The following is a 16,104-nucleotide window of genomic DNA, read 5'->3' as shown; positions in this document are numbered from 1 at the left end:
TCATTATTTAATTAAAGAGGTCTGTTCAACTCAGTGTTCAGTGTCATGAAGGAGCTTTACACCACAGCCCAGCTGTTACAGAAGCACAAGCCTGTCACTGCAATTCACTGTATTAGGTGAACAGGTGTGCTTGCAGGCTGTTTATCACCAAGCATACTGATTGACTCAGAGCAATAAATGTAATTGTGATCAGGTGAAACACTACAAGTCCTAAAGTAACCTTTAGTGTTTGAATGGATGCACTTTAAAGAGCTCTAATCTGCAGCCCTCACATTAGAAATGAACAGGATCAGTGCATTAGCTGGAGTTTTTCTTTGACCTCAGTTGAGTGATTTTTGCAGCATTACTCTGTCATCCTGTTTCTATACTTTATACATCTGTATCATCTATTCCTGTAGTAATGTCTGATCGGAGTAATCAGTACTCAGTTATTTACGTTTGTGTAGACCAGGGGTCGGCAACCTTTCTGATGATGAGTGCCATTGAAAATTTCCTCAGAAGTCAATGTGCCATATGACTGCATTAGCAATAAATTTAATAACAGTCTATATTAACAGTTACACACTATATAGAACAACTTTATAGCATTATATTTGTTCGCAGATGTTGGCAGCTATCAGCAAATAGTTATCAGCTATTTTGAAACAAAAAAAAGACACTTTTTATCCATAACAAGAACTCCATAACAGCAAATGAACTGTACAACAGAAAATGCAAATGCTATTTATGGTCTCCTCACAACAATGATAAGAAAAATGAACTGGGTCAATATTGCTCTGTTAATACAGAGACACACATGTTAATGTGATCTCTGGTCTCCCACTCAGAGACACAGGTCTCCGAGTGTCCAGCATTCAGACGGCTACCTGAGGACACTCATGTGAGAGAAAATCTGCTCACACAGACATGTAGAGCCAAATACTGTCAATAAGGCCTCTGCAATGTTCTGAAGACAGTTAAACTTGTCAGGTAGTGATGTCCAGCAGGTGACAATGCAAGCTCCATGAACACGCACAGCTGTGGATTCCAGCTGCGTTCGTAGTTCTGCAAACTTTGACCCCACAGAGTCGAGCTTTTCAGTTCAATCAGCTGCATTTCGATATCCTCTGTGTCCAGGCAGCTAATGCGAGACAAACCCATCTGCTCATTAAAGCTTTCTGGTTTGATCAGAAAAGAAAACATTGGTCCACCTGAAAGTCCCGAAAACGCATTGTGAATTCTGTCTTGAGTCTACGAATGTATCCGTGTATTTCTGCGGTGCTGATGCTGCGCTGAGCAGACAGCTCCTGAAGCATTTGAAGTGTCTGAAGCAACGTCCCTCTCACCGGTAGACTAAGTTATTTTTAGCCAGTTACAAGTTGAATCTGGTAGTTGGGGTTGTTAGCTAAGATACGGTCATTAAGAAACAGCACAGCTAATGTGTCTATGCGAGCTAATTTGCGATGTGCACCGCTGGCCCGGCCATTTATTTTTTTAATGCACCTTCTCAGATTAATTCACTGCGTGTCATGCCCAGGGCTGGACTGGGACAAAAAATCAGCCCGGGCATTTTGAGACCGGCCCACCAGGTATTAGAGCCATAAAGCCTTTGAATGAAAACAACCCTGTTGTGACAGTGATGTATGCTGTCTTAGATTAGATGAAACTTTATTTATCCCTCGGGTGGGTTCCTCTGGGAAATTCGGTAAATAAATAAATTTAAAAAACTTGTTGGTATATGTATGATTTCTATACATTTTACATCAGATAAAAACTTTGGTCATAAGATTCAGATAATTATTTTTTTAAAGCGAGACATTTTAAATGAGAATGAGAAAGAAAAGTATATCTTTGTCCCCCCCTTTCCCTGTTAATGCCCTACCTGGCCCCCTGGCAACACTTTGCTAGACCCGCCCCTGCACAGTTACCAGCTGTCAGCTACTTAGAAAAGGATCCTGGTGTTATTTGTCTCTCAGAAACAGTTCATAACTTCCCTTCAACTCATTCATGTCACCTAAAAGGTAAACCTGTTTCTCCATCACCTGTTCAGCTCTGATGATTCAGTAAGGACATCTCCTGGTTTCATCTTCATGTTTCCCTCTCACCACATATCCAAACCGACATCATGACCAGCAGCTTTACAGCTGTGGCTCCAGCAAACATCAGCTGATACTAGAAATTAATATTAAATACATTCTAACAGCTGATCAAGCTTAAACGTGCTGCTGTTGTTTAGAAAGAAGTCCGCTGGTTTCCTCTTTCTGGCGCAAAGTGAGCGATAAATAAACAAGAGAGAAAAGCTGATCAGCTGATCATTGATCAGTTTCATGATTGAAGTAGAAACAGGAGAGGGAGGGGGAGAGAATGAGAGGAGAAGAAGATGCAGCTGTGCAGCAAAGACACAATAACTCCAGCTTTGTGTCTTTTTTCCATTTTAGCTGAAGTCCCGGACAAACTGTTCCTTTTCAGCTCAATATGAAACACGTAATATTTTCTCTGAATGAGGGACCATTCCATTTTTTACGGGACGGTTGGCAACTCTACTAACTAAACTTATGAATAAAATAAAGTTCACTATCAGTAACATCATAGCACCCACACAGCTGTATAGAAACTCCATCATGCTAGCTAGTACGCAGTACGAGTTATTGTAAGTGACTGTAAAAAGTCAGCACAACGAAAATAAACTCCACCTAAACTTGGTTTATATCTGACCCAGATAGACTGAAGGTCATAACTTCTTACCTCAAGTTCAGTTCACCTGACACTCGGACCGGCGGCTGCCTCGGGTCTCTCCTCCTCCGGGAGCTCCGCCATAGCCACCACCAAACAAGTGAGTTATTTTTACACATCGGGCAGCGTCTGGCCAATACACCACCTTTCACTGTTTATACCGTTACACAAAAAAATATATATATATCTAAAAATGAAAAACTCACACTTAGGACCAAATGCCCGGTGGGTCGATGGCCAGTCCAGCTATGGTCATGCCATCAGTTAACCCTTCACGTGCCAGCTGTGGCACACGTGCCCAGGGTTGCCGACCCCTGGTGTAGAAGAAGAGTCACATGATTCGTCAAATGGTCCCTGTTATGTGAGTGCACAGAAATGATTGAAATGCACTGAGTGTGATGCAATACGGCAGCGCTATATCACAGTTAGTTATGGCATGGAGAGTTATGGAATATGCTGTGAACTTAGCTAACATTACTTAGCAGTTTGAGTCATATAAGTTACTTTACTCAAGTGAAAGCTTTAAACATTAGCCCGTTACATAACTAGCTAACTTAAAGCTTTCTGATTAACCCTCTGGGGTTGATGGACCCAGAGATGTCTCAGTTTCAACTTGGGTCGAAAGTGCGGACTTCAAACTATATAGAGATTGAAAATATGATGTCATTTCTGGGGTAAAACCGCAAAGGATTGTAGGTACGAGTGGTAAGCGGTACTAGCGCACGCAGGCTTTCACAAGAAAACAGTCACACAGCGATAAAAAGAAACACAAAGAATGGCAAGAAGCTGTTGTATTATTAACTGCAATAGCCGGTCGCATGACAGCCACGGGAAGCTGACGGGTAGAGAGATTGATTTTTATCGGATTCCGTCGTGGAAGAAAAATTGTTCAAGCCATGTTTCTGAAGTAACAAAGAGGCGACGGATGGCCTGGATTGCAGCCATTCGAAGACCAAATATAACATCCCAGAACACTCCAGCTCACATGTTAATGTGAGGGCTAATGTTTGTTGTGTTTTGTAGGAAAACCAGCCTAAAAAATGCTGGAATGCGATCCAGACCGGGCACCCTCTATCACCCTGGGTCAGACCGAGTTTAAAGCTGCTACCACAGCCAGATTTGATCGGTTAAGAGAGAGAGCGATATCAAAACAGCCACGAAACGTCCCGCATATATGTGCCCAAGGGTTGTATTGAAGCAATCAAGTGATGAATAACTGTTTTCCAGTATGTTGTTTTGCATTGTTGTTTTTCACCGAAACAGCTAATAAAGCATGATGGATTTTTACAATTTTGCCTCCTTCTTGTAAGATTCTATAATAGAATGAAACAATAATGCCAGTTAGAAATAAAGACAATAAATTGAATGAATTACGAAACACTCATGTTATTTCTATTAGATCTGAAAATGTTGTGTAATACTACAACCTGAAACAACAAATAGATGCGTTTGCCTGTACAGGAGATAAAGGAAAAGAATGTAACAACAGCTGTGAAATGGAATAGTCCAAATCACCAAAGTAAACTGGACCTGGGCTTGTTGCAGGGATCTGAAGTTACTAAACATCATGTGAGTGTCTGCACTCACACTTAGGACCATATAATAATAAATATGTGCGTGATGAAAGTTGGGCAGCACGCTGACGTCCTTACTCCGCTCTGTATGCTGGTACGGGTCTGACCCTTTCACTCCTTTGATTTTTTCCTCGTCCTTTTTTGTTGTTGTCTTTTCGTCAAGTCTGTCTTTGTACGGACCTGCTGTGTTCTCCCTCGTTTTGTACATAACTGTTTTTGGGGCAAATAAAATGCAAGTAGGGATTAAAACCGCAGAATTAATGATTACCGGTGCTGGAAATGCTACCGCTTGATGCAGTGTTTTGATTTTGTTGCCACTCGTGCCCACATCTCTGTACCAGTTTTTAAATTGTGTTGATAGGCCACGTAAAACCAGAGTTACAATTAAAAAATACACGCGATATTTTTTTCTGAATAAAACAGTGGTGTTTACAGCGGGAAGAAACCGTAAAAACTGTTTTCTACGGACATCAAACACTCCGCTTGGGAGTGAAAAACAGAAAAAGAAAAAACACTCCTTCCCTATTGGTGGAAAAATGTACCATGTCGACCAATCAAAAAATGATATGGCAACATGTAGCATTTGGTTGTTTAGGAAGAGGGGGGAGTTTTAGGAGTGAGCGAAAGAGAGAGAGCGAGTTTGGATATGTGAGAGATTTGTTTACCGTGTTTGGAGTCTCAAGTTAGAGTGTTGTCTTGTGTAGTTAGTGTCTAGTTGTTGTTTTGTTTTGTGTGTCACTTCTACTAGTGAACGTCACAGTTGCTGCAAAAAAGCCACCAAAGGCAGGTTGCAGTGTAAAACGCTGAGTGACACACCTGCTGTCAGACCTGCAGGTTTATCCCTGTGCTGTTCTCCTCTGTCTTAGAGTGGACACAAACTATTTTTGGAGTTGGTAAATAATTTGTGTGCCTTCTTATTTGATGCAGAACACTTGATTGTTCTGTAAATAGTTTTAAATGGTTATATAAAAAACTTTGTTTGCAAAACTTGTGATATTTTTTAAAAATGTACAATTTGTATTTGCATTTCAAGTTATGAAAATGATTCGTTAAACATGCTTGTGGTTTTCACAGTCAAAAATATCACTTTCTACTCGTATTTTAAATTTTGTCTGAATTTAGATAAATTGTGCTGACACATGTCAAAATGAGAAAATAACAGCTTGGCAAGATAAACAGTTTTTAAAGGTGAAATATAGAGGCCAAATCAAAAGTAGTCAAAAACGGCCAGTTACACCCTGGAGCCCAGAGGGTTAAAGGCTAAAAGCAAAGTTGTCACCAAGTACTGTTTATATTTGTGTGTATTGCTGCAGCTTTTCTGAGTATTAACTTGGTGCCTTTGGGTGAAATAATAGTGATATGAGTGTGGTCGCAAATTTTGAAGCCATCATGATAACCTTCTCCCACCAGCGATGTGGAGATCCAACCTCTTTAGATCCAATTAAAATCAAGACACTCAAAAAGATGCTCTGTAAAAGAGTAGAATTCTCGGAACAGAGTTTAATACACTGAACCATATGAACAGCAGGAAAAATACAAACAGACATTTAGCAAGAGAATTACATAGCAGAAAGCAAGCAACGCAAAACCCCGGGGTGTACAGCCTTAAGCACAGACAGCAGAGCAACACAGAGACGGACAGGTAGCAGCAGCAGGAGGAAAAAGAGCTCCGGGGGTGTCTTCTGGTCCCCTAATATAGGGATCAGTATCCCCGCCCCCTGCTGCTGGGTAACTTTCCCACACGCCCAGCACAGCTGCTGGGGTCAGGTAGCGGCCAAGGTCTTGGCCAAAGGCCAGTCAGGACTCTGAGTACCCCTGCTCTGGCTTATCACAATAGGTCATGACACGGTCAAAGGTCAGACATTAATCCTAATTATTAAATCTTATACAGCAAGTGGCACAATCTTATAGGTTACATGCTTTCTCATATATAAAAACACTTCAGTTTGGGTTCAAAGTGTGCGCGTGTGTGTGTGTGTGTGTGTGTATTTTGTATGATATTTTATCGTGATGTGTTCAGGATCTCTGTTACAATGTTACTGTTTTGGTTGTGCTGCGTTAAAGACGTTGAGTGTGTATTAGGAAAGGTTAGTTACCGGAGAGTAAATTATTCAGGAGAACTCTCCCCTTACATTAACTGCCCTGTTAATGTACCAACTTAATAAACCTCGGTGAAGCAAAAATGTCTTGTGCTTAAGACTCTACATGAAAGTTAAAATATATATGTTCAGTGCACATAGATATATAGAGTATATAGTTACATAGTTATACATATCACAAAAATCCACCACATGAGGGACCGATCCATATGGTCACAAAGAATAGCCATTTGTTTCTGTGCTACCAAAGTTCCCCGGCTTTCATTCAAAATGTGTTTATCGTCAGCACCTACACATTAAACTACTTAAACATTATAAATGTCTTCAAGCTCACACTGAGACCTGTGGGGCACCATCAGCCACTGAGACAGTACACACATTTATGTGTTTTTGTATATGGATATTTCATACTTTAAGGCTGCCTGTTTATTTAAGGGAGATGAACAAAATACATTGGAATTGTACATAATAATATCACAGACGATAAATTCAATAGATTTTAAGTAGTCAAGTCTTATATGTTGAATTGAACTATGTGATCTGTTCAAAGCCTCCCAGTCAGTGCTGTTCTCCATGCCTGTCTGACTGTACATGATGTTATTAGCACAAACACTTTAAAGGTGATCATTTAGGACTTCAGCAATAATGTAGTGTAGTTAAACATCTTACATAGGGCTGGGCCATATTATACCGTTCACGGTAATACCGGTACAATGCTAGGCAACGATAAGAAAATGAAATCTCGCGATAGAATATGGGTAAAATGCACATGCGCAGTGCCGAAAAAGCACGGCGGTAATGGCGAATGAGAATGGGGAAAGCAGATTGTTGAGTGAAACAGATGAATCAGAATTAGTTTGTAAAAATGGTGCAATTTAACTGGTTTGGTGTTTGTCCGTCAGATACACAACAAAGCACATTTTTTTGTAGAACATGCAAGCGGGCCGTCGTTATTGCCGTATTTGTCGGACTAAGGTGCTCGTAAATCTGGGAGTAATCTGGGTCCTAAACTCCGTCCTTTAAGGTCCCGAAGTCAAACGAACATCACTGAAAATTAAAAACTGTCTAAATTCTTTCATCTTTAATAAAACGATCAGCGTTGCTACTTTACCAGGTGTAACTATGATGTTTAACATCCAGGCATCCATGAAAACAGAATTCATTACATTTAACGGAGTTAGAAGTTAGCAGGAAGTTAGTGGAAGTTAGCTCGCTAGTTTCGCTAGTTACCTAAGCATGATATAGCATGTTCTGAGAGATTTCTGAAAAAAATCAAACGTACAGCTCTGCTATCACTTCCAACATAATTGAAGACAGGAAACTAAACAGCAGTGACGTTTGTAGGGTTACTGAAGTTGGGCTAGCTGCTATATAATGATGTGCTATGTGATCGCCATACTTACACAGCTATGTTAGCATAACATAAACAGTGAAGCTGGAGGATGAAGGCTAACACTTTTCCACTCGATAAAAGTTAACGTAAGGTTCCTGATGGTTAGAGACAAATGCAATCGCATGGCAGGATGCTGTAAACTTTCCAAACTTCAGTCAGGAGAACAACTGAGATAATCCATCCACAATACCAGGTTAGTCATTAATATACTGCAACAACATGGGAATAGAGCAGCTGTGATAGAATACAGCATTAATGAATCAATGGTACAGAAGTGGAGGAAGCAAGAAGAATGAGTTGAATAAAGTTTGATTTATCTGACTGCTTTGTTTCGCTTAATGTGCCTTATAATCCCGTGCACCTTTTGGTCCGAAAAATATGTATTTGACTTTTTTATTTGGCACTCTGCAGTTTAATGTTGCAAAGCACCTCTTTTTAACTTCAGTGGATATTATACATGGTTATGCTCAGGATATGTCAGCCCATTTCTACTGGAAATGCCTTTTGGTTAAACTTTCAGCAAGGAATTTGCATTTGCACTGTTAAATGTTTATATAGCTTTAATGCACATAAAAAACCAGCTGCTTGTTTAAGTAAAATAAATGGATGGGGTTTTTTGCACTAGTAAAGTTGTGGAGTTGTATTTTGTCTCGCAGAAGTTATATCGTCAGTTATATCGTTATCGCAAATTTTCAAATATATATCGTGATATATGTTTTTGGCCATATCGCCCTGCCCTAATCTTACAGTTAGTTTTATTGGGAATTAACTTAAAAGCAAACAAACATCTGTCTCCTATTTTTTGTGTCATACAGGAAAGAAGCATCCAGACTAGTATCTGATGAGAAGACTTTGTTTTTCAACAGGAGAAGAATATCTCTGACAAGTTGATTTGTTCACATTTTCAGATCTTAATTTTTGAGTGAAATGTGCATTTTGAGTTTATGCACTATATGCATAGAATGCGACCGTTTCCTTTTGCAGTATTGTTGTGTGGTCTTAACAAAAGGGGAACAAAAGTGTTTAAGTTCACGTAGGATGATTTGTTTTAATTTTCACATGGTCTTATTCTTTTTCATTCTTTTTTTGGCACGGTGGTAGATTGAAAAGGGACCTTGAAAGTGTTTAAAAAGTGCTTGAATTTGACCCTGAAAAAGGCGTATGAACCCTGATAGAAATACATGTAAAAAATGTACAAAGATGCGTACATAAACACACACAGAAATGTACATAACTACACTACAATGCACACAGAAATACACTCAAAGTATATACAAGATACAAGCAGCAACAGAAACAGTGATACAGTGATGGTAATAGGAAAGTACAGTTCTAAGGTTTCATCAGCACATAATAAAAATCATCAGCTCATTAGCGGGTCTTATAATTAACAGAATACAACCTAACTACAAAACATAGCTCATCGTTGTTTTTCTTTTTAATGAAAGCTTATTCAATCTTTCTGCTTCCAGAGGAACCAAGAGTGCGAAAGCCGCTCTGTGCTGCTATTGAATGCACCGTATCAGGTGATGAACAGGTGTGAGCGCCTCTATACAAGCAGATCGGGCAGTTTGCATGACTGTGACTTTCAGGTGTGTGTTAACTCACTGCCAAGGATGAAAGCTGTCAGCAGTAGTTACAATAGTTACTGCCCGTTAGTCTGGGAAGGGTTATCTGAGGATTATCTCAGACAATAGAGGACTCCATTAAGCATGCTGAAAAGTTCATGTACAGTTGGAAAAAGACTGAATGTGCAGGGTAGGCAAGCGTGTTCTCTTTAAAAAACAAAACATGGTGACATGGCTTAGGTTTGCAAACTTCATTTGAACAATGTGCTTTGGACAGGTGAGACCAAAGTGGAGATGTGTGTCTGTAATCCACAGGCACACTTGCACGAACACGTGATGATTTGGGTTCGTCGTGCAGCCAGAACAGACCTGGGAACTCTGTTCTAGAGTCGGATGTGAGGTCCCTGGTCTGATAGTCCAGTTTGTTCTCAATCTACTGAGAATTCATGAAAAGAATCAAGATAAGATAAGATAAGATAACCTTTATTAGTCCCACACGTGGGAAATTTGTTTTGTCACAGCAGGAAGTGGACAGTGCAAAAGTTATGAAGCAAAAATTAGAATAAAATAAAATAAGAATAAATACAGTACACAACTGTACAGAATAGAATAAAATAAAATACTATATACAGTAGAATAAAATATACAATAAGATAAAAATAGAATACAAATGCTATATACAACTGAGTAAAAATACAACGATGCCAGAAAGATTATTGCACATTAGTGTTATTGCACATGTGTGGATGTGTGTGTTTGATCAGTTAAAGTCTTTGTTGTGGAGTCTGACAGCAGTGGGGAGGAAAGACCTGCGAAATCTCTCCGTCCCACACCGTGGGTGCCGCAGTCTCCCACTGAAGGAGCTGCTCAGTGCTGTCACAGTCTCCTGCATGGGGTGGGAGATGTTGTCCAACAGGGATGACAGCTTAGCCACCATTCTCCTGTCACTCACCACCTCCACTGGGTCCAGAGGGCATCCTAGAACAGAGCTGGCCCTTCGGATCAGCCTGTTCAGTCTCTTCCTGTCCCCAGCAGAGATGCTGCCCCCCCAGCAGACCACACCATAAAAGATGGCTGAGGCCACCACAGAGTCATAGAAGGTCTTCAGGAGTGGGCCCTCCACTCCAAACGACCTGAGTCTCCGCAGCAGGTACAGCCTGCTCTGCCCTTTCCTGTAGAGGGCGTCTGAGTTATGAGTCCAGTCCAGTTTGCTGTTCAGATGAACACCAAGGTACCTGTAGCTGTCCACAGCCTCAATGTCCATACCTTGGATGTTCAGTGGTTGCAGTGGAGGATGCTTGTGCCTGCGGAAGTCTACCACCAGTTCCTTGGTTTTACTGGCGTTGATCTGGAGGTAGTTCAGCTGGCACCAGTCCACAAAGTCTTGAGTCAGTCCTCTGTACTCCTTGTCGTCCCCATCAGTGATGAGGCCGACTATTGCAGAGTCATCAGAGAACTTCTGCAGGAAGCACTGGGTGGAGTTGTGGGAGAAGTCTGCAGTGTAGATGGTGAAGAGGAACGGAGCCAGAACCGTTCCCTGTGGGGCCCCCGTACTGCAGACGACCCTGTCCGACACACAGCCCCGAGTCCTCACATACTGTGGTCGGTTAGTGAGGTAGTCCAAAATCCAGGTAGTGAGGTGATGGTCCACTCCTGAGTTCTCCAGCTTGTCCTTCAGAACCGTGGGAAGAATGGTGTTGAAGGCACTGGAGAAATCAAAGAACATGATTCTCACAGTGCTCCCAGCGGTCTCCAGGTGAGCGAGGGAACGATGTAGGAGGTGAATGACGGCATCATCCGCTCCAATGCCAGGTTGGTAGGCAAACTGAAGTGGGTCCAGTGATGAGCTCACCAGGCGCCAAAGCTGAGCCAGGACCAGCCGCTCCAGGGTCTTCATCAGGTGGGATGTCAGAGCCACCGGCCTGTAGCTGTTGAGGTCCTTGGGGCGTGAAGTCTTTGGCACTGGTACAACACAGGAGGTTTTCCAGAGCTGTGGGACTCTTCCCAGCCTCAGGCTCAGGTTGAAGAGGTGCTCGATCACCCCACACAGTTGGTCTGCGCAGGACCTGACGACCCTCGAGCTGATGCCATCTGGACCCGCTGCCTTCTTGGCTTTAATCCTCCTCAGTTCCCTCCGAACCTGGGTGGTTGAGAGAGACAGGCTGGAGCCTTGTGTTGAGTGTGTATTGGATGCTGTTGTTGGGGGTGGGGAGGAGTGAGCAGGGTGAATAGAGGAGGTGTGAAGTGTCTGAGGTGTCAGAGGTGGAACAGCAGCAGTGGGGGTGGGTGAGTCTGCAGCCGATGTTGGAGACTGCCTCATGGCTGAATCAAATCTGTTGAAGAAATGATTCAGTTCATTTGCCAGTCAAAGTTTAGACTCCTACCTGACTGAAAACTCAGGTGGGACCTTAAGACACTTTAACTACATGGAGACCTGCCAAAGACCATATGTGTTTCATTATGTCCTGATATAGAAAACCTTGGTTTTGGCTTGGCTGTACAAACTGCACAAACACCCTTCTGTACGCTCTGTCAGATGCACACAGCTATGATGACTTTCTGTTTTCAGGGCATGGAAGTTCATCATGCAGAATTTCCGGAAGAAGGGATCTCTGCTGGTCACTGTTCCCAGTCTGCACGAAAGTCTGAATCCCCTGCAGGTGACACTCGGCTGATGTTAGCACTTCTTACATGTGGACAGTAAAAAGTGTTTCTCATGTTGTGACAGATGCATGAAGTTTGTTTCTCTCATGGATAAAGTGACTGCTAACATCATGAACAAAGCTGTTCTTGGTCTGTTCCTCAATGTGTTTGTGTCTGTGTCAAACAGGTGTTGCAGCCTGACTGGGTGGAGGAGCTTCCTATCAACTATGACGTCTACCTGGGCAGAGACACAGACCCCGATGCTCTCAGACAGATCCACCTGTACAGGGTCATCTGATTTGGACTGGACCTGTTTGATCCCTGATCTCAGTTGAAATCATCTTGGCTAATTTATACTCTGAACTGAACTGGTCAGAAGTGAGCTTGTTAAATCCAAACCCAGTTAATTAAACCCATGATCTGTTTTAAACTGGTTAAGAGGGGTTGAAGTTATCTGGGTTGGTTAGAGCTGGACTCTTCCTTCCCTGGTCTACGTATCAAAGAAACTCAGGCTTTGTCTCATTAATTGAGTTGCACTTGCAAAATACTATGTTAATATTATATGTCAGTTAATTCAGGGTTGACTAAATGTGTGTCCTTTACTATAAAGGCTTGGCAACAAGTAACCAATCGCAAACATGGACAGATGAGCGTGGCAACATGATGAAAGTGTCAAAGTGAGACTTTCTCTAGTAAATCCACATATTGAGTCACAATGAGACTACCTGACTATCCCAGCAGAAAACTCAATAAATACAACTTTCCACAAACCAAGACCAACACGATCCTTCAGAAAAACTGTCTGCTAGTGTTGTCAGAAATCTGACTGGTCATATTGTGGGGCATCATGTAATGTTAGTGTATCCTGCTCAGGTTAGAGATACAGAATAATCAGTGTGAACATACCATGAGTAACATGATCACAAAGTTGACCCTTCACAGTGCACCGTGCTGCCACTCTGGTTATGTGTAATGTTTTTCTTGGATGTGCCTTTTCACACCAATCTCTAAATGAGAAGGTTTGTCATTTCTAAATTTGGCATTTAAATGAGGAGGCCAAACATCCCTGCAGAGGTTGGAGTCTTTCGGAAACAACATTAATGTATGGAAAGTGTGACCATCAGAAAACTGATGGTGCAAGTGGTGGGTTGAAGTCAGAATGTAGAAATGTACTGCAAGGTGTCACTTTACATCACAGCTGTCAAACTCCAGTGTCCTGACACTTTTCCATGTGTCCCTGCTGCAACACACGTTTCTCTGGCATTTATACAAATGATATCTAATTTAAAAAACCTTCAGATATTAAATAAAACTGGTGTGGTGCATGCCCCTATTTTAAGTCTCTAGATTAGGGGTGATGGCTAGTGATGTGCGATACCACTGATTTCCTTTCCGATCCGATACCAAGTAAAATTCAGGGTGGTATCGACGATACTGATCCGATACCGATACTTTTTGCAAAAACTTATTTTATTTATTGTATATTTTATTGTATCTCAAATTATAGCATCATAATGATTACAGAGCATCAGACTACTTGTTCTTATCATGTAATAATGCAGAATTCATCATACAGAAATAAAAAAAAACTGAAGTTGTGCGCTATGATGTGCTTATGACATCATCACTACATAAGCCAATGAGATTATCACATGACATTTTTGAATGGGGATAATTTTTTAACTGTTTTCAATTTAATGTAATATTTAAGTGTTTCTTAGTTTTAGACTAGTTGGTTAGTCTATTTCAATGTTTTAAACCATATCCCAGGGTTTTTACTTCACCATTTATGGGGTTTTATCAAGCAAATAAAAGACAGAGCTTAATTCTGTAAAGATTAGATGAAAAATACTCAAAGGATAAATTCAGTTGGTTTATTATTTTGTTACATAAGTTGAAAAAAGTAAAACAACTAACTACAGAAACAACATAAAAGAAAAGTTAAACAAGCAAATAAGTAAATGAAGGGGGAAAAAAGGAGGAGAGAAAACCCCAACAATCCCCTCTGAGCAAGCACTAGGCGACAGTGGGGAGGAAAAACTGCCTTTTAACGGGCAGAAACCTCCAGCAGAACCAGGCTCAGGAGGGGGCAGTCATCTGCTGGGACTGGTTGGGGGGGAGGGTGAAAAAAAGAAAAAAGATGAAGAAGGTGGAGAATATGTGTTAGGAGAGAAAGGGAGGGGGGGGACAGGAGAGGTGAAAAGTAAGATGGATCACAGGTGGAGGAGGACGAGGCTAAATCATCTGAATAAGCAGCAGAACCAGCCTTTTTTCTTCTTTTTCAGGTATTTTTCCATGAGCTCTTCTTTCTCCAGGATAAGGGTTCTCAACTGATCGTTTGTTTCTGCATTTTCCTTCTCGAGTTGCTGGCATCTTTGCTCCATTTCTTTTAATCCTGCTTGTTTTTTTCTAAGCTTTTCTTTCAGGTCTTTGTATGTTGCCTCCTCCATTAGATTTGCCTTGCACATGTCTGTATTTCTCTCTTGTCTTTTGTTGTGCATCTCTACTAACAGCTCATTTCTTCTCTGGATTTCTTGACTCGTGCGCTGCAGGTCTTCATGTATTTTCTGTTGTTGTTGCTTTTGTGCCTGCATTTCAGTTATTTGGCTCTTCAAGTCATTGAACTTCAACAACATCTCATTAATGATCTCTGAGTATTTTCTCTTCATTCCATCGATCCTACGCTGCATCTTTGAACATCGTTTTTCCAGTATTTCCTTTTCTCTTTCCAGTTCAGGTGTTTTGTCCTTCATTTTATTACAAAATTCTTGCAATTCTAGATTCCTTCTCTCAAAGTCCTGGAGAATACGTTTTTCTTCTTCCTCTTGCTTTCTTCCTTCAAGAAGCTCTTTATTTTTGCACTTTGTTTCATCAAACCTGACTTTCAGTGCTCTGTGTTTTTCCTTCATACCTTTCAGTTTGTGCTGCATTTGTATTTCCTGTTCAGTCTTCTGTCGGTGGATTTTTTCAATTGTTTTCTCCGCTTCATTGAGCTTTCCTTGAAGCACCTGATTCTGTTGCTCCATGTTTTGGAGATGCCACTGTATCTCCTCAATAGTAGCTTTCTTTCCTTGAAGCTGGGCAGATGTTTCTTTTAACTCAGCACTCTGTGTTCCTGATGAAAGAAAACGAGAAAAAGTCTTCTCTCATCCTTGACCAAACTTCACTCCCCAGCCCTTGTTGATCATTTTTATATCAGGCTGGCGTTGCTGTTTTTCTTCCAGGTCTTTATTTCGTGCTTCCAGTTGTCTGCACTTCTCCTCTAGTTGAAGTTTCTCTTCTTCAATTTGTTTAATTTTGTAATGTAGGTCGGAGTTTTCCTTCTGACTTTCCTGTAATGCCCTTTGGACTGATAAGACACCACCCGTGGTCATTTCTCCTGGAGAGATTGGCCGGCCAGAACACAAAGAACAGGCAGCATAATCTTTTTTTCTTTCTCGGCGTTTTCGTGGACGCATGTTGGAGCCTGTGCACAGTGACTCTGAAAAGGCTTAGAAATATTTCCAAATGTGTCTCTGGTCCAACGTTTGAAGGCTGGGAACAAACTGTGGCTGCATTAAATGTTGGCCTGTCCTGTACTAGGCATTCAGGATTTTCTTTGATGGCCATTTAGCTCTTATGGCATGAACTTGCTCAGTGCATTATTATTTGCTTTTCTACGGTCTGATATTTGTTTACTAATTGATCGATACAGTGCATTAAATAAGATGTTAAAAACCTCATCATCATATCAAACATGATCGATTTGGGGGGAGTTTGGTTGGCACATGCTGACTGCATTCTAATTATAACCAGAACAGGAGGCGAGAGCAGAGAACAAGAGTGCAGCAGTTTGGTGAAAGGAACAGGAAAGGTGAAGAAGAGGTGAGCATCCAAAAGACGAGCAAGAGGACAGTTTCAAAGGAGACATTATGGCACAATAAAAGCTGTAAGAGCAGAGATTCATTCATATTTTTACTATTTTTTCTTTAGCTTTTACTCCCGCTGCTTACAATAAATCCAATATAAAGAACAAACAAGAACAACTCAAATTGCATTGATTGTTTAGTTCAGTATCACTCTGCGATTCTTTGACATTTCATATAAATGTGACTATAAAATATAGTCAATAATAA

The 16,104-nt window shown here is 41.2% G+C and overlaps 1 protein-coding gene across 1 annotated transcript in view; it reads left to right on the top strand.

The window, feature by feature from the left end:
• Positions 1–13,314, top strand: part of zgc:109986 (uncharacterized) — a 33,627-nt gene extending 20,313 nt beyond the window's left edge. Inside the window, exons 7-8 of the mRNA XM_013266262.3 lie at positions 11,916–12,006; positions 12,177–13,314. Of these exons, the coding sequence (XP_013121716.1) occupies positions 11,916–12,006; positions 12,177–12,287 (202 nt within the window). The 3' untranslated portion in view covers positions 12,288–13,314. The remainder of the gene's footprint in view (positions 1–11,915; positions 12,007–12,176) is intronic.
• The last annotated feature ends 2,790 nt before the right edge of the window (positions 13,315–16,104 follow it).

This window comes from Oreochromis niloticus, linkage group LG19 (assembly GCF_001858045.2).
Source record: "Oreochromis niloticus isolate F11D_XX linkage group LG19, O_niloticus_UMD_NMBU, whole genome shotgun sequence".
NCBI classification, from domain to species: Eukaryota; Metazoa; Chordata; class Actinopteri; order Cichliformes; family Cichlidae; genus Oreochromis; species Oreochromis niloticus.
The sequence above is the reverse complement of the archived record's forward strand: the minus strand, read 5'-3'. Positions and strand labels throughout refer to the sequence as shown.